Consider the following 22,528-nt stretch of genomic DNA (forward strand, 5'->3'; position numbering starts at 1 on the left):
CTCTCTATTGATCAAGAGAAGCTGCTAATTTTAAGAGTCAAATTTATCAATCTTTTCCTTTATGTTAGAGCATTATGTGGCTAAGTAAAAAGAGTCCCTTACCTTAGGACGTGAACTATCTAAACTATCTTCTAAAGCTGAAGAAAGAATTAAGTTTTGGGTGATTATCTGCCTCCTGCCAAACACCCGACTGCTGTAACAGTGTACACGGGACTAAGGTCTTAGCTTAGCTGAGGTCTTTCTCAGATAATCTGCTTGTTCTACAATCCTGCAGTTTCACCATTCTGGAGTCTCAGCCTGACGCAAGGGTTATTTCACCAGGAGAGCCACCTATGGCAGACCCTGGAATCCAACTATTTTGTGTCTTCAGCTCTGAATCTCCCAAGACACTTCCACCTGTCAGATGTCTCTTCCTAACTGCAAATACCCCGTCTCCCCAGTAGAGAAGCCGCTCTGTGTCACCTTTCTACAGCATATGTATTCTTAAACACAGTGAGGCTTCTTGACTACTTCTCCTTTGAAGGAAGGTACAGAATGCTGTGAGAACCCATAGAGGAAGACCCTAGTGGGGAATAAGGAGTGGGTAACTAGAAAGTAATGAGTAATGGTCAGGAAAATGTCTTAAGATCAAAAAAGAAGATTGAGTCGTGAAGAATATCTTGAGACTCAGCAGGGATGTGTCAACCCAGGATGCATAAAAGAGCAAACTGACTAAGAAGCATGAAGGTGAGTAATATGGTTCTACTGACCATTAAATCAAATAAAAAGAAATAGTAATCATTACCTGCAATCTGTACTGAGCCATCTTCTCCAAGAAGAATATTTCCAGCTTTCACATCTCTTTAAGAAAAACAAAAGTTACATATTAGAATAACATGTATTCTTTGGAGTCACATAATTTAAGCAACTGTTTACTATATTCTTACATATGACAACATTTAAGTGTTATATTTACATTAAAGGTTATTAAGGCCAAGAGTAAAATTTTAAAAATTTTAGTCACTTGTACTAGAATCCAAACATTGTAAACAGAAAGCTAGAATAACATACTAATAGCATGTTATAATACCATAATAACATAATAATAGAATAGCATTTTAGTATAAAATCTAGAAAACCCAGGATGATTAATTATTATATTGGGATAATCATAGTGGCCAAAGAATGTGACCCTCACCTAATTCCACTTTGTAAAATATTTTTTTTTCCTACACACTAATATTCGGTCAATATGTGGTTGAAAACAGGGATCATTCTATGACTGCAGCATAAACACAGATATAAATTATTCAAACATCTATTTTATTGGTAACTATAGCAACTCAAGTAATACATGAATACATTCTTGTTATAAAAACCTAAATATCACTGAAAAGGCCAAAGTCCCTTTCACACCTATTCTCAAGTCTACTATTCTCTCAACATTCTCAACTGTTATCAATCTGATTAATGGAATGTTCCTATAACATATCTGGGTGTTTCTTCCAATATAAATGTTATCATACTATCCATTCCAATCTACAACTTGTTTTTCTCATGCAATAACAAGCTAGTAGTATCTGGTAAAATTTAAATCCCTCAAATCCTATGAGTAGCAAATCCACCTCTTGATAACCTAAAGAAACTGTCACAATGTACAGGGAATGTAAAAGGGGGTTCACTGCAGCATTATTTGTAATAACATTCCCAAATGGTAACAGCCTAGAAAGCCAACAACAGCAGAAAGGTTAAATTAATTCTGTTAAATCCACAAAATGGAACAAGGTCAATCAACATGTTATGACTTGAATTGTCCTCTAATACACACCATTAATTGAACAAATCAAACAGAACAGTGCATTTTGCATGGCACCATTAATGTTAAACACACATACATCTTTCCACATACACCAAACTGAGAGCAATGATGGGCTTTTTTTGTGGAGGGGAGTAGGACTGGAGTCAAGGGGAATGGTGTTTGAGCATTTTGTGAAAACAGAATCATCTATTTATCTTGTAATTAAAAATAAATATAATTAAAGAAAGAAAAGAGCCAGCCCTCGAATCTAGACCAGAAAGAAAAGCAAGGCTAGCTCCTGGAGGAAGGCTTTCTTTGTCATGAAAAGGAACCAGTAAAAAGCACAATGCTTTCTCATTTTCCTGTCCACCTTGTTTTCCTCCATCTTCAGATACAACCATTCCTTGGTACACAATGAACAACAGTTTCACAACTGTGTGTAGCAGCGTCACCATACCAGAGTGTACGATACCTTTCCTGAATATATGCTAAAGCATAAGAAAACTATGTTACCATTTTGAACTGCTTATAAATCCCAACAATTTACAGGACATTTTCCCAGAGGCTAACTCACTTTGCTCTACAAACCTGAAGTCTTTGACTCTAGATACTGTCAAGAGAAAAAAATGGAGGACATTCCCTTCCCTTGGTGACAAAGACTATTCAACTGAGTTAACCATAAACCTCCAACTTCCTTTTTTCCGAGCTCATCTGGAATGTCACCTAAAACTTAATGAAAAAACAATGTATAGTTTACCTAATTCCTCCTGCTTTTTTACAGCGGGCTCTGATACAACATTAATACAGATCATAGAAATATGAATGTATTTCTGGATCTTTCTCATTTCATCATGATCCATATCTGGATCTACATAGTAATACATTTCTGTATCACCTGCACTTACTTATTTAGTACTGTGATTATAACATAGGATCATCGCCCAGATATTTATCAAATAGATTTAAATAACCAAATAGGACACAACCTGCCTCAATCCCTCTTATAAGTGCAATGTTAAATCAACCAATCAATCCAACAAAGCACTGAAACAAAATTTAATTGTTTCTGGAGAGAAGTAGAGTATTAAATCAAGCAATCTAACTAAATAACAAAGTAAAACTTGACTGTTCCCTCCTCACTGTCCCAACTCCTACCTCCTAACTCTGCTCCAAATCTTAGGGTTACAAACCGACACAATGCAGTCAAACAGGATAACCCTAATTACCCATCAGTAGGGGGTCAGTTAAACTGTAGTATATCCAATAATGAAATACTATGACTATTAATGATTATATGTGTTGACATGAAGCAATCTCCAAATATATTTTAGTGAAGAATATTACATACAGTATGTTGCCATTTGGCTGGGCTTTCTTTTTTTTTAAGCAGGAAGGAAAGCGGTAAGATAAACATTATGTTTATACTGACCTAAAAATCTCTCTCAAAGGAGTCAAAAGAAAATGGGAAGAAGTCCTTGTAGGACCAGGGTACTAGAGGTTCAGAGAAGGAACAAGGCTATATTATTTTTTTAGAACAATTTTAGATTTACATAAAAAGTGAGAAGATACTGCAGAGGAGTTCTTGTACACCTTGTACTCAGTTTCCCATTATTAGCATATTACATTCAGTACTTTTGCCACAATTAATGAACCAGTCAGTATTGATTCATCACTATTAACTAAAGCCCACCATTTAGTTAGATTTTTAAAAGTTTTTACCTAATGCTCTTTTTCTTTCCCAGGATCCCATTTCATATACTATATTACATTTAGTTGTCAATTCTCCTTCTGCTCCTCTTGTCTGTGGCAGTTTCTTTGACTTTCCTTGTTTCTGATGGCCTTCATAGTTTTGAGGACTAATGGTCTAACATTCTGTAGGGTGACCATCTAATGGAATTTGTATTGGACTAGTGTTATGAGTTCTTGGAAGGAAAACCACAGAAGCAAAGTGCCATTTTTATCACATCATATCAAGAGTACATAGTATCAACATAATTTAGTCACAGTTGATATTGAGAAGACATTTTTTACCATATACCATTTTGTGCTATTTGAACTTTTTAAGCCAGGTATATGTATTACCTATTTAAATAATGTTTTCTAAGTTTTTATCTTTCATAAAAGCAAGAGATTGTCATCCATTTTCAGTAGAACCTTCACCTTTCCTGAGCAATTTGTCAGAAAATCAATTTATGTTTCCCTTTCAAAACCCCAAGTGCAACCAGCAGTACAGCTTCCAGGAGTAAAAGCAGAGGAATATCATCCAGCGTAACGGCTCATTGGACAATCAAATACACCAATCTGTCCTCACACAAAACAGGACAACTGACCTTTCAAGAAAAAGATTTGTAACTAAATATCTGGCAATTAATACAGTCCTTAATTAAAGACTTGCCTTTACTCTGCCACAAAGGATATCAAGCAACGAGCAGCCCCAACAGCTAAATCCTCCATCCACTCTGGAGGAGCAAGAGTGAGTTCTGTTTTTCACAGCTTAATGCCATTTCTCACATGTCACTACTGCACCAAAGTTACAAATTCCTTTTAAATTTAGAAGGAATATCACAAACATGCTTGACTTTCTCATTAGTAAAAAACACAGTTCCTTCCCATAACATTTTTATGACTCATCAATCAGCATAGTTTATGGAAACTTAAAAAAGGTCAAGAGAAGAAAGAAGTCAAAACAAAAGCTGGCAAACACACTACACTTAGGCATCTTAAACTGACTAAATATCTAACATTACTGTTATAGCTAACTTCTTTAACAGGAAAAATATTGGGTAGGTACAGAGAGAAAAGTATAAATCTAATTTAGAGACCTGTTCACCCCAGTCAAAATCCTCTCAAGTCTAGAGGATCAAGGGGAAGACACAGTAGAGGTAGAAGAAAACTGTTTGACCTGATCCACCAGGCTGACAAAAATCTACCTGAAAATGTTGGACTTTAAAGACATGAAAAGTAGCAAAACCTACTAAAAATACACATCTCTGTTTCCCAGTAAAACAACTTCGTCCCAAACCTGTTGAGTCTCCGTGCATCTCAGCTCAGAGCAGTAGAAGTTCTCAGCTATGGCTGCACATTAAGAAGAACTTGGGAACTTTTGAAAAGTCCCAATGTCAAGATCTCATCCCAGACCAGTTAAATGAATTTTTGGCAGCAGATCCAGGAATTAGTCCTTACTAAAATTTCCCTGGTGATCCCAATATGTAGCCAAAGTTGAGAGTCTCTCCTTTAAAGAGTGAAATAGAGACCAGCCATCTCAGCAACACAGCAAACTAGGCATGGCAAACAGAGGCTTTCATCACTGCTCCCCAGGCCTTTGTCCCCAGACGCACCATTCCCCTACCACAAACACAAAGAAACGCTGGCCAGATTAGGGGGAATGTGTCACATAGCTGAACATAAAATAAAAAAGAAAACGCTAAAGTTTCATAAGTTAAAAAGGGTCAGTTAAGAACCCCAACAGTGAGCCTTGGGAGACAGAACAGAGGCACTGCCCCCGATGGCTAAGGAGCTCAGGTCTTAAAGCCCACCGCTAAACAGAGAACAAGGCACTGAGTTGGTTTAAGGAACAGAGAACAGAGACCCTTCATAAAGCCAGGACGCTGGGAAGACCTGATCACCTCCCAAAGGTCCTGCCCTCAAACATTATCACACTGGGGACTGGGTTTCAACACAAGAATTTTGAGGGGACACAAACATTCAGTGTAAAGCTCCTCTTGCATGAGGAGTGGGTTTTCTCTTGCTGCCTTCTAGACAGTCTCTTTGTGTTCTGATTTCAACCGTGTAACTAGGTGGAGTCTAGGTATAGAGCTCTGTGTATTCATCTTAATCATGAATCATTCAGCTTCTTTAATTTGTAGACTGCTTTTCTTCAAATTTGGAAGTTTTGGGGCCATTATTTCTTTCAGTATTTTTTCTGTCCCTTATATTCATTTAGCTAAATGAGAACTGATATATTTCACAAAGTAGGTGTTAAAAGTCATACAAAATTGAACACAGGCTAAATCTGTGACTGAACTTGATGTGAATCAATTCACTACTTCCTAAAAAAAGACAGCGACTATAATGCGTATTTCAGTTGTGGATTTTGGGTTAATTTACTATTAACTATATAAACTCTGCATATGTAAAGGTTTGGGAAAAAGAATATGCTTTTATCATTTTCTGAAGTAAAGACTGACACTTAAAAATAGAGATATGGATATATTTTTAAAAAGACAACTGGTTTATTGAAAGAATAATTCCAGTGACAGCTCTAAATTCTACAGCATTAGTAACTAAAAAATATAATTGACATTGAACCAAGGTATACGCAGCTTCACTGATTAACACAATCTTTTCTAGCAGGCTTTGGAAGCAGACTTCCTAAATTCAGATCCCAGCTTTGTCACAGGCGGATGGCCTTTGGCAAGTTACTTCAACTTGCTTTGCCTTGGTTTCCTCTTTGTAAAACAGGGATGATAATAGTACCTACCTCATGAATTAATTATGAAGATTAAATGAAGTAATGTAGACAATGCATTTAGAACAGTATTTAGCATACCAGTTTCAGTGATTGCTAGCTGTCATCATCTACACAAGAGGTCAACAGACATTTTCTTAGGGGGCCAGAGTTAAATATTTTAGGCTCTGTGGACGAAATGTTCTGTGTCACCACTACTTTGTTTTTGTAGTAGGAAAGCAGCCACAAACAACCTGTAAATGAATAGGTGTGGCTATGAGGTTTTTTTTATTTGTTTGTTTTTAAGAGACGGGCATAAGGCTAGATTCAGCTTGTCAATCTCTGCCTATCTGCATGGCTGTAGAAAAATAATTTTTTCTCTCACATACTAGTAGTCTGGGCATAAGTGACATCAGTCCATATGCTCAGTACGGTACTTCCCAGAGTCAGGGACTTGGGCCCCTTCTATTTCACTGCTCCACCATCTGTAAGCTCTTGCTGCATAGTCCAAGATGGCTTACCACCACATCCACATTTCAATGGAAGAAAGGAAAGAGGAAATACAGGTTATGCCACTCTCCGTTAGCAGTGGTTTCTCAGGACATTTGGCAATATCTAGAGATATTTTTGGTTGTCGCAATGGGTACTAGGGGGAGAGGCTACTGCTGTGATGGGTAGAAGCTAGAAATGCTGCTGAATATATCCTACAATGCAGAGAATGGCCCCTACAGGAAAGAAATGCCCAACCCAAATGTCAGTAGTCCCCAGGTTGATAAAACCTGAGTAGCACACAACACTTTTGTTCTCATCACAGTGGCTTAGAAACTAAATCTTATGGTCCTATCTGGCCTACATGGGTGGCTATGAAATGTTGACTTTCTAATGGATGTTCACATGCCCAGTAAAAATGTCTTTCTTTTCTTTTTCTTTTTTTTTAAATTCAAGAAGGAGAGACACATTGGGGGCCAATAAACAGCCTCTGGCACATTTCTTTTGAGAAAATTTCTTGATGAACATGGAATCAGAACATAGATATTAACTGAATTATGTTCATTGCTAGTATCAAGGTATGTATTCACAGGACTGTCACCATCCAAAGGACAGAAATCCTATTTTGAGGGCACCTCCTGTTCTTGACAGTGTGGGAAATACATTCCCAAATGTTTATTCTTTATTCATACCCCTTCTTAAGTCATTTGTTAAGACCTTATTTTAACTTCATACAAATAAACTGATTAAGTACAATTTTAGATGAAAAATCTTACTGTCTTAAGAATATACTTTCCAATATTTTTAGTTTATATAGTACTCCTTAGAGTCAACTGTTCTCCTTCAAATCTATAAAAAGAGAATTTGTTTTCCTTTGTAAGACTTAAAGCAGGTTAAGCAATTTAGACAACCAGAAAGAAATACTCACTTTTCCTAGAACGAGATGCTCGTATAAATGACTGATTTCACCAATTTTATGTTAATTTTCTTTAAAATGTTGCTATTCTCAGAGGAACCTAGTCAAAAGTTTGCATGTGTGTCTGTGGATGGCAAGGGGTACCTTGCTTTTTCCCTTCATATTCTGACTAGTCCTTAAAACCTCCTCTTTACAAGTTGGTAGATGATTTTAATCAGTTACTTTCCTGGGCCTTTGACTGTCTGTCTGTTGAGGGCTTAGGATTAAGTAGGTGATTTTTAAAATTCAGGCATAACTGATAAAACTGTAAAATATTTTCAGTGTCCACTGTGATGGTTTGATATACATAGATACTGAGAAAGGATTTCCCCCATTGAGTAAATTAATACATCTATATTACTTTTTATATAGTAATATATGTATTTATATTTACTTTTTTTGGTGAGAACAATTACATTCTATTCTCTCAGCAAATTGCAACAATACAATATATTGTTATCAACTACAGCAAGGCCTGTCTTAATATCTTTTGTTCAGTGATGTTCATTATAATGCTGGTGAGCTGCTGCAGGAACTTAACACCTGTTTATATCAATTAGCTTATAAAATTGACTTCATATTTATACATCATTTTGCTTAGTCACAGGACCTACCATTAACTGAAGATTAATTACTATACAGTCACCATACTATACATTACATCCTCAGGCCTTATTCATCTTGTAACTGAAAGTTTGTACCTTTTGACCAATCTCTCCCTATTTCCCCTGACCCCTGTTTCTGGCAACAGCTGTTCTAATCTGTTCGAATTAGGTTAACATTTTTTAAAAATTTCACTTATAAGTGATACAATAAGGTATCTGCCTTTCTCTATACATACCACACTTTTTTAATCCATTCATCCACTGATGGGTACTCAGGTTGTTTCCATATCTTGGCTATTTTGAATAATGCTGCTATGAACACAGGAGTGCAGGTACCTCCTTGAGATAGCGATTTCATCTCCTTTGCATATATACCCAGAAATGGAATTGCTGGGTCATATGGTAGTCCTACTTTTAATTTCTTGAGGAAACTCCACACTATTTCTCATAGTGGCTGTATCGGTTTACATTGCTGCCAACAGTACACAGGGATGGATCCCTTTTCTCCACATCCTCACCAGCACCTGTCATCTTGTGACTTTTTGATAAAAGACATTCTAGCAGGTGTAACATGATATCTCACTGTGGTTTTGATATGCGCTGCCCTGATAATTTGTAATATCTTGCACCTTTTCATGTATGTTGGTCATTTACATGTTTTCTTTGGGAAAATGTCTATGCAAGTACTTTGCTCGTTTTTTAATTGGGTTGGGGTTTTGTTGTTGTTGTTGTTTTGGCCTCTGATTTGTATAACTTCCTTGTATATTTTGGTTTGCAATTATTTCCTCCCTTATCACATACATGGTTTGCAAATATTTCCTCCCATTCAGTTGGTTGCCTTTTTATTTTGCTGATGGTTTCCTTTGCTGTTTAAAAGCTTTTAATGAAGTCCCACTTGTTTATTTTTGCTTTTGTTGCCTCTGTTATCGGTGTCAAATCCAAAAAAATAATTGCCAAGAACAATGCCAACGAACTTACCCTCTATATTTTCTTCCAAGAGGTTTATAATTTCAGATCCTAAGTTCAAATCTTTAATCCATTTTGAGTTGATTTTAGTTTATGGTGTAAGATAGGGGTCCAGGTTCATTCTTTTGCATGTGGATATCCAGTTTTCCGAATACCATTTACTCAAGAGACCATCCTTTCCCCATTATATATTCTTGACTCCTTTGTCAAAAATTAATTAACCATATATGCATGGGTTTATTTCTGGGTTCTCTATTCTGTTCCATTGATCTGTGTCTGTTTTTATGCCAACACCATACTGTTTTGACTACTATAGCTTTATAATATAGTTTGAAATCAGTACCTGTGATGCCTCCAGCTTTTTTGTTCTTTCTAAAGACTGCTTTGACTATTTGCAGTCTTTGTGGTTCCATATGAATTTTAGGATTTTTGTTTTCTATTTCTGTGAAAAATGCAATTGGAATTCTTACAGAAGTAGCATTGAATCTGCAGATGGCTTTGTGTAATACGGACATTCTAACAATATTAATGCTTCTAACCTATGAACACAAAATATCCTTCCATTTATTTGTGTCATCAATTTCTTTCATCAACATCTTATAGCTTCAGTCAACAGATTTTTTTTTTTTACCACCTTGATTAAATTTATTACTTAAGAAAAAAATTTTTTTTATCCTCACTCAAGGACATTTTTTTCATTGCTTTCAGAGACAGAGGGAGAGAAAGAGAAACATCGATTGGCTGCCTTCTCCTACACACCCTGACCAGTGATCAAACCTCCAACCTTTCACTCTACAGGACAACGCTCCAACCGAGCCACCCCAGCCAGGGAATCCTTGGTTAAATTTATTGCTAAGTGTTTTATGTTTCTGATGCTACTGTAAGTGGGATTGTTTTTATTTCTCTTTCTGACAGATTGTTCTTAGTGTACAGAAACATAACTGATTTCTATATTGATTTTGTATCCTGCAACTTTACTGAAATAAGGTATGCAGTTTTTTGGTATAGTCTTTAGAGTTTTCTATATATAATATTACATCATCTGCAAACAGAGTTTTACTTCTTCCTTTCTGATGTGGATCTCATTTCTTTCTTTTTCTTCATACCTTGTTGATCTGGCTAGGACTTCCTGTAATATGTTCAATAAAAGTGGTGAGAGTTGGCATCCTTGTCTTGTTCCTGATTTTAAAGGAAAAGTTTTGAGCTTTTCACCATTGAGCATGATGTAAACTGTGGGTTTGCCATATATGGATTTTATTAATGTTAGGTACATTTCCTATATATCCAATTTATTGAGAGTTTTTAACATGTAAGGATGTTGGATTTTGTAAAATGTTTTTCTGTATGCACGGGGTTGATCATATTGTTTTTATTCTCTATTTTAAGTGGTATATCATATAGATTAATCTACAAATGTTGGATCATCCCTGAAATAAACCCCACTTGACCATGGTATGATCTTTTTAAGGCATTTTTCAATTTGGTTTACTAATATTTTGTTGAGGATTTTCTGCATCTACGTTCACCAGGGATGTTGGCCTGTAATTTGTTTTTTTCCTTGTAGTGTCCTTATCTGGCTTTGGTATCAGGGTAATGCCAGCCCTGTAAAATGAGTTTGGAAGTGTTCCCTCCTCTTCTGCTGTTTGGAAAATTTTTGGAAGAGTTTGAGAAGGATTGTTGTTAATTCTTCTTTAAAAATTTGGTAGACTTCTCCAGTGAAGACATCTGATCCTAGACTTTTCTTTGCTGAGAGGTTTTGATTGATTATATCTCCTTACTAGTAACTGATCTGTTCATATTTTCTATTTCTTCATGATTCAGGCCTTGAAAGGTTATACACTTCTAGAAATATATCCATTTCTCCAAAACTGTCAAATGTGTTGGCATATAATTGTTTGTAATATTCTTTAATGATTCTTTGTATTTCTGTGGTGTCAGTTGTAACATCTCTTTCATTTATGATTTTATTTGAGCTCTCTTTTTTCTTGATGAGTTTGTTTAAAGGTTTGTCAATGTTAGCTGTCTTTTCAATGAACCAGCTTTAGTTTTATTGATTTTTTAAATTGTTTTTAAAGTTCTATCTTGTAAAAAATAAAATAAAAATACATTTCTATTTTGTTTATTTCCACTCTGATCATAATTATTTCTATTTCTTTCCTTCTGTTTACTTTGGGTTTTGTTTGTTCTTTTTCTAGTTCCTTTGGGTATAGAGTTAGAGTTCTTTGGGATTTTCTTGTTTCTTCAGGTAGGACTGGTTATCTATGAACTTACCTCTAAGAACTGTTTTTGCTGCATCTTATAAATTTTGAAAAGTTGGTGTTTTCCTTTCCACTCATTTCATAATAGTTTTTACTTCCTGTTTGATTTCCTCTTGATTCATTTGTTGTTTAAGAGCACTCTGTTTAGTCTCCAAATGTTTGTGTTTTTTCCAGTTTTCTTCCTGTAGTTGATTTCTAGTTTCATGCCATTGTGGTTGGAAAATATGCTTGATATGATTTCAATCTTCTTGAATTTAGTAAGACTTGTTGCCTAATATGTGATCTATTATGGAGAATGTTCTACATCCACTTGTACAATGAGTATTCTGCAGGTTTTGGATGAAACGTTCTATAAATATCTATTAAGTCCATTTGGTATAATGTGATATTTGAGGCCATCGTTTCCTTATTAATTTTGTGTCGGGATGATGTATCCACTGATATAAGTGGGGTATTAAAATCCCCTACTATTACTGTATTACTGTGTTACACAGCCTTTTAAGTGGTTTTTTTTAAGTCTTAATAAAAAAATGTTATTTTACAAAGAGCTTTCAATTTGAGAAAAGCCCTGATCAGTGTGGCTCAGTTGATTGGAGCGACATCCCAGAACCAAAAGGGTGTGGGTTCAATTCCCGGTTAGGACACATGCCTGGGTTGTGGGTTAGAATCCCAGTCCCAGTTTGTATTATCCTGGGTCCAGTAGTATGTGGGAGGCAACCAATTGATGCTCCGGCTCACATCAATGCTTCCCTCCCTTCCTCTCTCTTTAAAAGCAGTGAAAAAATGTTCTCAAGTGATGATTAAAAAAAAAAAAAATTTAAAAAACACCAATTAAAAAGACATTACTTTTTTTAAAATATAAGAAAAAATAATTTGAGAATATACTCAAGATATAATATTAAAAAAAGAGCAATGGACAAAATTATATATACAGTTTGTTTTAAATATATTTTAGCACATAAAAGAAACCGAAAAGGAATATTCCAAAATGTTACCAGTGGAACTTCCAGTTAAGATGGCAGCAAAGGTAAACATGGCTCACCTCCTCACACAACCACATCAAAATTATAAATAAAATATAGAACAACCATCACTCAGAACTGTTAAAAATCGAGGTGAATGGAAGTCTGACCACTATGGAATTAAAGAAACCACATCCATCCAGACTGGTAGGATGGGCAGAGACATGGAATGGGCTGGTCCCATACCTATGTGTAGTAGATAAAAATTCAGGAAGGATATCTTGGGAGTAAGGAGTCCCAGCCCCACACCAGGCCCCACAGCCCAAGATTCCAATGCCAGGGAGATAAGTCCTCATAACTTCTGGCTGCAGGGAAAAATCAGCAGGGATTGAGTCAGTGGAAGAAACTTCTGGAGTCCCAAGCAGTTCTTCTTCAAGAACCCACACATGGACTTACTCAGACTCACTCCCTTTGTGCTCCAGCACCAGGGTAATAGCTTGAAATGCACCAGTAGCATACACAGAGAAACTGAAGTGTCTGGCATCAAGGCGGGAGCTGAGGGACATCTTTCTCCCAGATAGAATGGTGGGCAGAGGCCATTGTCCCTTTTCTGAACCTTCCTCCCATACAGCCACAGAGTCAGCAAGCAGGTGTCATATCTAAAGGTTATAAGGATGCTCAAGGAACTTAGGGAGGACCTCAACAGCATAAAAAAGATGCAGTTAGAAATGAAGGATACACTAACTGAAATAAAGAAGAGTGTACAGGGAAATAACAGTAGAGTGGATGAAACCGAGAATCAAATCAATGATTTGAAACATAAGGAAGTACAAAAACAACTAATCAGAACAACAAGAAAAAAGAATCCCAAAAAACCAAGATAGTGTAAGTAACCTCTGGGACAACTTCAAGAGGTCCAATATTCGCATCACAAGGGTGCTGGAAGGAGAAGAGAAAGAGTAAGAAATTGGAAATCTATTTGAAAAAATAATGAAAGAAAACTTCCCTACTTTGGTGATGGAAATAGACATGCAAGTCCAGGAAGCACAAAGAGTCCCAAATACTATGGATGCAAGGAGGCACACTCCAAGACACACAATTAAAATGACAAAGGTTAACGATAAAGAGGCAATCTTACAAGCAGCAAGAGAAAAGAAACTAGTTACCTACAGAGAAATTCTCATAAGACTGTCAGCTGATTTCTCAAAAGAAACTTTGCAGGCTAGAAGAGACTGGCAAGAAATATTCAAAGTCATGAAAGGCAAGGACCTACAGCAAGATTGTTCTATCCAGCAAAGATATCGTTTAGAATCAAAGGGCAGACAAAGAGCTTTCCAGACAAGAAAAAACCAAAGGAGCTCATCATCACCAAACCGTTATTATATGAAATGTTCAAGAGACTTATTTAAAAGATCAAAGCTATGAACCATAAAATGGGAATAAATACATATCTATTATCAATTGAATCTAAAAAAAAAAAAACTAAGCAAAGAAGAACAGAGACAGAATGATGGATACAGAGAGCTTTTGATGGTTGCCAGATGGGAAGAGAGTGTGGGGGAATGGGTGAAGAGGTGAGGGGATTAAGAAGTACAAATAGGTAGTTACAGAATAGCCATGGGGATGTAAAGTACACTATAGGAAATGGAGTAGCCAAAGAATATATATGTGCATGACCCATGGACATGAACAATGGTGTGGGTATTGCCTGAGGGAGCAGGGGCTGCTGGGTGAAGCGGGCATAGGGGGGAAAAATTGGGACAACTGTAATAGCATAGTAAATAAGACATAATTTTTTTTTAAAAAAACCCAAATACAAAATGCTATCAGTGACTGCAATGACTGCCTCCTGATAAGAAATTAGGAATTTTTCCTTTTCTTTTTTTTGTATTTTAAAATATTTACCAGTTGTGTAATTAAAACCCTAACCACAATGTACTGAAACTAATAATAAAAAAAGACATATTATTAACACTTAGATATTAATTCTGCAAAAGAATGGGAAATGGCCTCAATGAAATGATACAGCACAACTACCAATGCACTTAATCAAAACATGAGTATTATCCTTTACATACCTGTGAATCTGTCCATTTTTGTGCAGGTACTCCAACCCTTCCAACACTTCTTTGAGTATTGTAGCAATGGTAGGTTCATCTAAGACTCCACTTTTGTGCTCCCCCTTTGCCACAATGTGCTTAATAATATCCAGAACAGAACCTGAAAACAGAAGACACAGTTCTCCATAAATTTTTAACTTACTCAACGATTCAGAGTCATTTTGAAATCAAAACACATGTAACCCTTTTGATAAGTTTAATTGTGTGGGGGGGAAAAAAGGAAAAAATAAGAAATAAAGGAAATGCAAAAGTTTAAAGTTAATAATTTATTCTCAATGCCAATCAAGAACAGAAAGAAGACTGCCAATATCCGAACAGCAGTATTACACCAGCATCATCTTTAGACTCTAATGAGAATTTGAAAAAGGTAGTAGAGAATTTTTAACGGCCTCCGAAGAATACCTAGGTTAACCATGCCCACCAATGAACACTTTAATATACGATATCACAAACTAACTTAGGTCTCAACACCAGGTCAGAGTATGCAACACTATGTCAATAAACACAGAAAAATACAATTGAAATACAAGTCAAATTACATAATACTTGAGAAGTAAAGGTCACATGTGTACTCAAACTAACCTAAGGATTAAAATTTTGTTTCAGGTTGATAAATAATAGAAATGAAATGGGAAATGCAAAGAAAAATATGAAAAACATTAAAATGGCAGTTCCCTTTAAATAACAACCCAGGAGTGTATTATCAACTCCATTCTTCCCAGGATGGGAAATAATGCTCCTACTAAAAATTAGGGGACAGGAACGATAAGATGCCTATATAGTAATTTAATCATAGAACTCTGACTACCGTAACTGATGATTATAACTTTTAACAGTCTGCTAAAGATCTGTAACGTTTCTGTCAGTACAATGGCCCATTAAGATCACAGAAGCAAAACAAAACAACCTCCACTGTTAGAAATTGTACCAAGAACTCTGGAACTGCATTGAAAAGACTGGATGCCCATTTCTGGGCACAAGACCTTAATGCTCAGGACTAAAACTAAAACAAATACATGATTCTGTTGAAAACTTGCTCCGGTGGGTCCCTTTTATTTCACACACTTAAAAAGAAAAAAAATGTACTCCCAAATAGATGAAAAGAAGTCGTCTAGATGAAATCTTTGAAAACACAGAGTATTGAACCCATGTTTACTTTATCTCCCATTTGAAATCCACTAACTTGATAAACTTAATTTTTTTAAAAAAGAGCATAAACCCAGAACAAAGAAGAAAACAAGAATCAACAGACGAGAATAATTTTTTTGGAGAAGGAAAGCACAAAAATAAAAAGTAACCAACTAAGCAGAGTAAAGAAATCTGAAACTTCAACAGGGAAGGTATGCCAATTAGGAAAGAGTGATCCCTACCTCGAGCTTCAGAAAGGCTGAGAATACAAGGACCACATAAGGGGAAGTGAGGGGGAACTAAGGAAAGGGTGCAAACAGGAAGACTCGTTTAAAGTTCCTAAGGGAGAATATGATTTCCAGACCCAACCTCCCTGCTCTGGAAGCCAGGCCCCTCTCAGCACCTCCAACAGGAGACAAAGAACCAGGGGGGTTCCAGGTACCAGGTAACTTCTCCTAATACATGACCCCTACCCGCTTTACTGCTGGGGTTCACAAGACTGGCCCACAAAGCGGGGGCCTCAGCCAACACCAAGGGTAGGCCATACTCACTGAAGGCATTTAATCTCCACAAAGGGGAAGCCTAGGGGATAATTTTTGTTCTGCTTAGTTTTAACCAATCACACATTAATCCCTAAAACAAAGTGACTACACTGACAGGCCACATAGTTCATTCTTCTGAGAAATCCAGGCCAAATAAGAGCTGCTTAATAAGAAGATATCTGTAGAATGCCAATTGAGTTACATGTTTGTAATGTAAGAAAGATCTAAAATAAGGAGTGCAAAGGGAGGAATTAAAAACTAACACAATCTATTCATTCAAATATTAAGCTACATTATATGCAAGATCTACAGCTGAGTGCCACAGAGTATGTCCAGATATACACAGCATGACCGCTGACTTTCAAGGAACATCAGTCTGGTGGGATCACGGAATCAGATCAGCAAAGACCCTAGGGCACATAAAAATTTTTAAAAGTTTGAGGCAGGAACTCCTTTTCAAAGTCTTAGAAGATTTTTATTAATTTCACATCACCTAATGATCAGTGGGGGAGTTAAGGCAACACACATCCCCAGTCTACATCCAGAGCAGACGTACTGAACAAGGCTGTAGAAGAAGCCCCTGTGATAACAAGGTCTTTTCAGTTTCAGTCTCCCAACAATATAATTTTTATAAGTGGAGGGATATCAGTCCACCAAGATCATCATCCTTGACTGAAAAATACTAGTCCTGACGTTGCAGCACCTAATCCTACAGGTACTTCTTTCTAGTCCCTTTCAACAGCTTTCTTAATCACTCTGATTTCTAAAAATCTTATATTACAGTTTATAAGTTGTAGAAATAGCTATTTAGATCAAAAGTACTTGTAATTTCTAAATATTAACTTTCTACACTGATAAATTTAATTATTCAATATCAGAGTTTTAATTAGCAAAAGTTAAGAGTATCTCAGTCACAAGGAAGCATTGTGAAATAATTATAATATTGACACACTTAAACTTATTTTAATCATGATGTCCACCTGGCTGATGGGTTTGAGAGTGACGGTTTCCAATTCATTTTACAATTTAATTAGCTCATTAAATTTTACATCAGCACAATGTTGCTCAATCAAAAATATGCGTTTTAAATATTTTGGCTGAAAAAGTTGGTGTGCAAGAAGGTAGCCTGTACATTTTTCTGTTAACTCTAGTTATATGTAGTTTTTACCTATTCAGAGGTCACCTGTTCCTGCCCCTGCTCCAGCTGTGATTCCCCCGTCAGCTCCCAAGACACGGCACACTCCCCCATCCTGCCTCCAGACAACTCTCTGTGCAGTGTTCCAGGCGGACCCCTTCTCCACCCTTCCCTGAGATCACCTCCACCTCCAATTCACCTGGCTAATTATTATCTGTTCTTCAGCTCTCAGCCAAATACCCCCTCCTGAGGGAAGTCTTCGTTAACCCCACCACATCCATTCTTCCTCAATAAGGTTATGTTCTCCTAGTACGTCTTCCCATGGCACCTAATACTTCTTCGTGGCTCTCTACACACTTATAATTATTTAACTGCAACTTTTCCTTATTAGCTATGAACTCTGTTAAGAACAAGGAACCAACAGTTTGATTCACCAATGTATTGGTGGTCAATAAGCATCTGATGAATAGAGATTTAACTGAGCTACCTTGACAGTTTCCTCCTATTAAAAAAATTTAAGTTGTGCTTAGTTTTACCTATTGTTTTCTAATATTGCATAATGTATCTTTAAAGTTTAAATGCGTATTCACTCTACAACTATACAACTGAGATTTCATTTTCCAAAAAAGCATGCAAAATTTTTAATATTTTTAAAAGGTTTAGATGTAAGATTATGCTGATTCATAAAAACATCAAGTAATTATAAAACGAATTAATGCCTGAAACACGTTTGAAAATTATCCTCCAGGACATCTGCTGAGTGCTAGGCTAAAAAATTTGGGCACTGTCCTAAGACCAGGAGGGACAGAGAGGTACATTTAAAAGACACCACCCAGTTACATGTCCTTCCCCTTCTGTGATCAGGGCATATAGTCATTAACAGAACGTGGATTCTTGAAAATATGTATCATTCTGCTTAGGAGTGTAGCAGAAAGGATAGGCTGGCATACAAGTGCGGATGAGAAAATTAAGCAGACAATTTATTCCTATTCATCAGAGGACCTTTTAGCAAAACAGTGAACACTTTGTATTATACAGTTTTGTAAATTACAATAAAAAATTATGCTATAAATGATCAATAACGAAAGATACAGTATTACCTAATATTCCCATATCTGTCCATACTGAAAGAACCATGCTTGACCACCATCTTGAAAGGTGGTTGGTGTTAGCAAGGCTTCCAACCATCATATGAACAGGGCCTTTAACAAAGCCATCCAGTTTCTCCAGTGTGTCACTAATGGGATTGAAACAAAAAGGTGATTCTGGCTACACTGAAAAGCATCAAATAACATGGGGTTATTATTTTTAATGACTAAAATTTCTTGTGCACCTTACTACATGTCAGCACAGTGGTGGAGGCTTCACAAATATTATCTCATTCACTCTTCCCCCATGCCCTGAAGTGCAGAAAGGTATCCCCATTCCATAAACAAGTAAACAGGTTCAAAGAGTTGAAACAGTTTGCCCAAGGACATATAACTGCTAAGTAGGAAAGTTCGAATTTAATTCTAAAGCCTATGCTCTTTCCTTTAAACCTCTCTGGGGAAGTAAATGCTTAACGAGGTATAATATTGAAATTGCAAACAAATACGAACTCTCTTTTCTGTAACCCTGCATTCTAAAATGGAAAATCATGCTCCCACACAAAATACATATGCAAACAAAACCAAGCACTGCAGTGACAGGAAAGTTGGGTGGCTCCGTCGCTCACTAACCCTCTCACTTTTGCCACACGATTCAAATCCATGCCTCAGCGCAATGTCTAACTTACCACATGGCATGGCCGTCAGGACACCATAACAGAATGTCTAATCTATACCTGCCAGGGGTCCACTGTGTGCAAGCACAATACTTACATTTTATTCTAAGGACTAACGCAGAAATAACTGCACATTTACTGCAGGATAAAGCACATAATTAATCATGTTACTGTTGGGGACCAAGACTTTCTGTGTAAGAGAAACATGATTCAAGTATAATTAGAAAGTTTTAAAGGTCTGTAATATTAAACTTGAATTGGAAGCATTAATGTCAAATCATGACTTATTTTTAATACACTGTATTTCCAAGTTCATTCAACTAGAAGCAATGATAAAGTAGCAGCAAAGAGCATCCCAAGCATCCAAGACATGCTTTCTAAATACTATTCCCCATAAAAAAAAATCAGAGCTCCTTAGAATATTGGCTGGTTTGGGTCTGGGAAAAGTAATAGAAACATGAGCCTAGGAAATCTTGAACCAAAAAACAAGGAAGTTATCCAAGATTGATGAGTCACATCCAAAGGACACAAGAGTAAGCTTAAAGGGACTCCCATTGACAAAATTTTGGCCAGCCTGAGCATTAAAAGAATAGAGTATAATTGATTGGAAGACACTGAATATATAAAAATCCTTGCATCTACGTAATAATATTTTGAAAAACGACAGCCTTACCCAATGGGCGTTCGGGGACCCTCTCATTTGCTACCATTGGAGGTGATTATTAAACTCTTTACTCTAAAAATCGGTCCTTAAAAAAAGAACCAATTATTTATCCTGTCTTTTCAGTAGGAACTACAATATAGATTAATCAAAGAGCCCAGTTAATAAGGTGAAGTTCCTTTACGCAGATGAATGCCAGTTTATAAATATAAAAGAAAGCATGCAATAAGAAAATCCACCATTCTGCAGTCCCGGACAAAACAACTGATTCAAATGACTGTTAATGGATGCTAAAATCATTGGACAAAGACTCATGAGGAACTAGAAACTCAGTGTCAAAGTACAATCTCACAGATTACTTGCTAGTGGCAAAGGGAAAAAAAGTTACCCTTTCCATGGAGCGGCCTGGCTATCACTATCTTAAGCAATCAAAAATTAACATCACCATTAAAAATAAAACCAGAAAACAAATACGTCCTGACATGATGCAATTTGAGGTACACAGCATCACCTACAATATCTGGTGTCAAACATATTTAACTTAGCTCAATGGGTTGAGCACCAGCCTGCAAACCAAAAGGTCATGGGTTTGATTACTGGCTAGGGGCACAGGCCCAGGTGCCAGGCCAGGTCCCCAGTTGGGGACGTACAAGAGACCACTGATCAACGTTTCTCTCCCTCTCTTCCTCCCTCCCTGCCCCTCTCTCTAGGAAAAAATAAGTAAAATCTTTTTAAAAAATATTTAACTTAAAACTAATCAAGGCTTTAGATCTAATTTTCAATTTGTAAGGAATAAAGGAATATGAACCAAGTTAAACATCGCCATAAAGACATATCCAAGCCCTGGCTGGTATGGCACTGTGGATTGAGCACCAGCCTACGAGTCAAAAGAAATATCCAGATAAATCCAGAATGTGGGACTTTCTACAAGATAGTTGCCATCAGAACCTTCAGACCAGACCCGTCAACAAATTTTTGTCATGAAAGACAGAAAGTGGGAGGGGACCATCCTAAATTAAGATAAATTTAAGAGCCATGACAACCAAATGTAATGTGTGACACCTGTCTTAGCTCATACACTAGCCTTGTTAGCAGATATTGTATTCTCAGTATCTCCTCAAATGCAAATGTTCATGAAAACCAAACAAGAACAGAAAAGAACATTTTTATTAACTCTCCAACCCATGGAAGTTAGTATTTCATTGTATTTTACTCACCTCCACTTAGCAGCTTCATGACAAGCCACAGCTCATCCTTTACTACAAAAGACGTGTAGTAAGACACAATATTAGGATGATGGCACTGACTCATGGCTTGAATTTCTTTCTACAAAGAAGAGAAACATAACTCATTACATGCGAGCGTAAAACAGAACGACGAGTGAGTGAATACAGACTGGGGGTCCCAAGACTGGGGCGCAAACTTTCTGGGATCTCCATGGCTCTGACCTCTTCCAGAACAGTTAAAACCAAAACCACTTAGTTTCCCTCAGTCCACTGGGACTCCACGTCTTCCGCTCACGCTATTAGTAATCTCTGAAACGAGAAACATGCATTCTCACATTCTGTGCCTGGCCTGGCACAGCACCGCAGGGCCCTCCACAGGGACATGTATTTTTACTTCAAGGTGCCCTTGAGAAACCATCTTGGGAAATCTGGCTTTATAGCCAAAGAGGATAATTACTAATAAACAAAGGGTGGTTTTTGTTTGTCTATGGGTTATTTCTTTCAAAATATTGTTTCATCCCATTTTGGCAAAATGACCAACGATTCTCACACACTAAAGAGGGATAGACTGAAACAGGGCAAGGTCATAAACTAAATCCAAAGTAGAAACCTGTGCCAAAAGTCTAAGTTGACACAATCTCCACTAATAAATTTAAATTAGATAAGGTATAATAAAATGCCTTATAAAGCCCTGTGTGTTCAGGGCCCTGCTTACCTCTCTAGTCTCATTCCTACACCCTCACACCTTACACTGCAACATACCCCAGTCCTAGTAACTTCAAGTGAGCCACGCTTCTTCTAACCATGGACATTCCAGCCTACTGCACAGTCTGCCTCAAATACGCCTCCCTCATTTTTCTGCCCAGCTAAAAACGCCAACTCTTCCTTCTGAACTCAGTCAAAATAGCATTTCCTCCCAGCTTCTTAGGCTGAGTTAGGTATCCCTTCTCTTGGCTTCTAAGCTCCCTGAGTGTGTCCTTACATCACGGCACATGTGTACTGAATAGTGTCCTGGGTCCTTGTTTGTCCGCCCCTCCTTGCTAGATGGCAGGCTCCATGAAGGCAAGCCCTTAAAAGTGGATTCCTTCCCTGGCCAGGTTGCTCAGTGGGTTGGAGCAATGGCCCATTCACCAAAAGGTTATGGGTTTGATCCCCAGTCAGGGCACATACTTAGGTTGTGGGTTCCATTCCAGGTCGGGGCATGTACAGGAGGCAACAGATCAATGTTTCTCTTTCTCTCTCTCTCTCTCTCCGCCACCTCCTTCTCTCTCTAATAATCAATAAACATATCCTTGGGTGAGGATTTAAATAAGACTCAGTATTAAAACAAAGTGAATTCCTAAACGCTGTGGAACTTACATACTATACTGTAATTGCTTATTTATTTTTCTGTGTCCCTCACAAAACTGTAAGCTCAATGACAGCTAAGACTATTTCTGGTACTTATCATTGTGCCTGGCACACAGCACACCTTCAATAAATATTTGTTGAATGA

The 22,528-nt window shown here is 37.0% G+C and overlaps 1 protein-coding gene across 3 annotated transcripts in view; it reads right to left on the bottom strand.

Moving 5' to 3' along the window:
* The window catches only part of OXSR1 (oxidative stress responsive kinase 1), a 67,619-nt gene that overhangs the window by 30,436 nt on the left and 14,655 nt on the right, over window positions 1-22,528 (bottom strand). For all 3 annotated transcript variants that reach the window (XM_054595506.1, XM_054595508.1, XM_054595507.1), the window contains 3 exons: window positions 21,025-21,133; window positions 14,538-14,679; window positions 785-840 (listed from right to left, as the gene is read on the bottom strand). In XM_054595506.1, coding sequence (XP_054451481.1) covers window positions 785-840; window positions 14,538-14,679; window positions 21,025-21,133 — 307 coding nt within the window. The remainder of the gene's footprint in view (window positions 1-784; window positions 841-14,537; window positions 14,680-21,024; window positions 21,134-22,528) is intronic.

Source organism: Pteronotus mesoamericanus, unplaced genomic scaffold (genome assembly GCF_021234165.1).
Source record: "Pteronotus mesoamericanus isolate MK-2021 breed Mesoamerican mustached bat unplaced genomic scaffold, CSHL_Meso_final scaffold_54, whole genome shotgun sequence".
Taxonomy (NCBI): domain Eukaryota; kingdom Metazoa; phylum Chordata; class Mammalia; order Chiroptera; family Mormoopidae; genus Pteronotus; species Pteronotus mesoamericanus.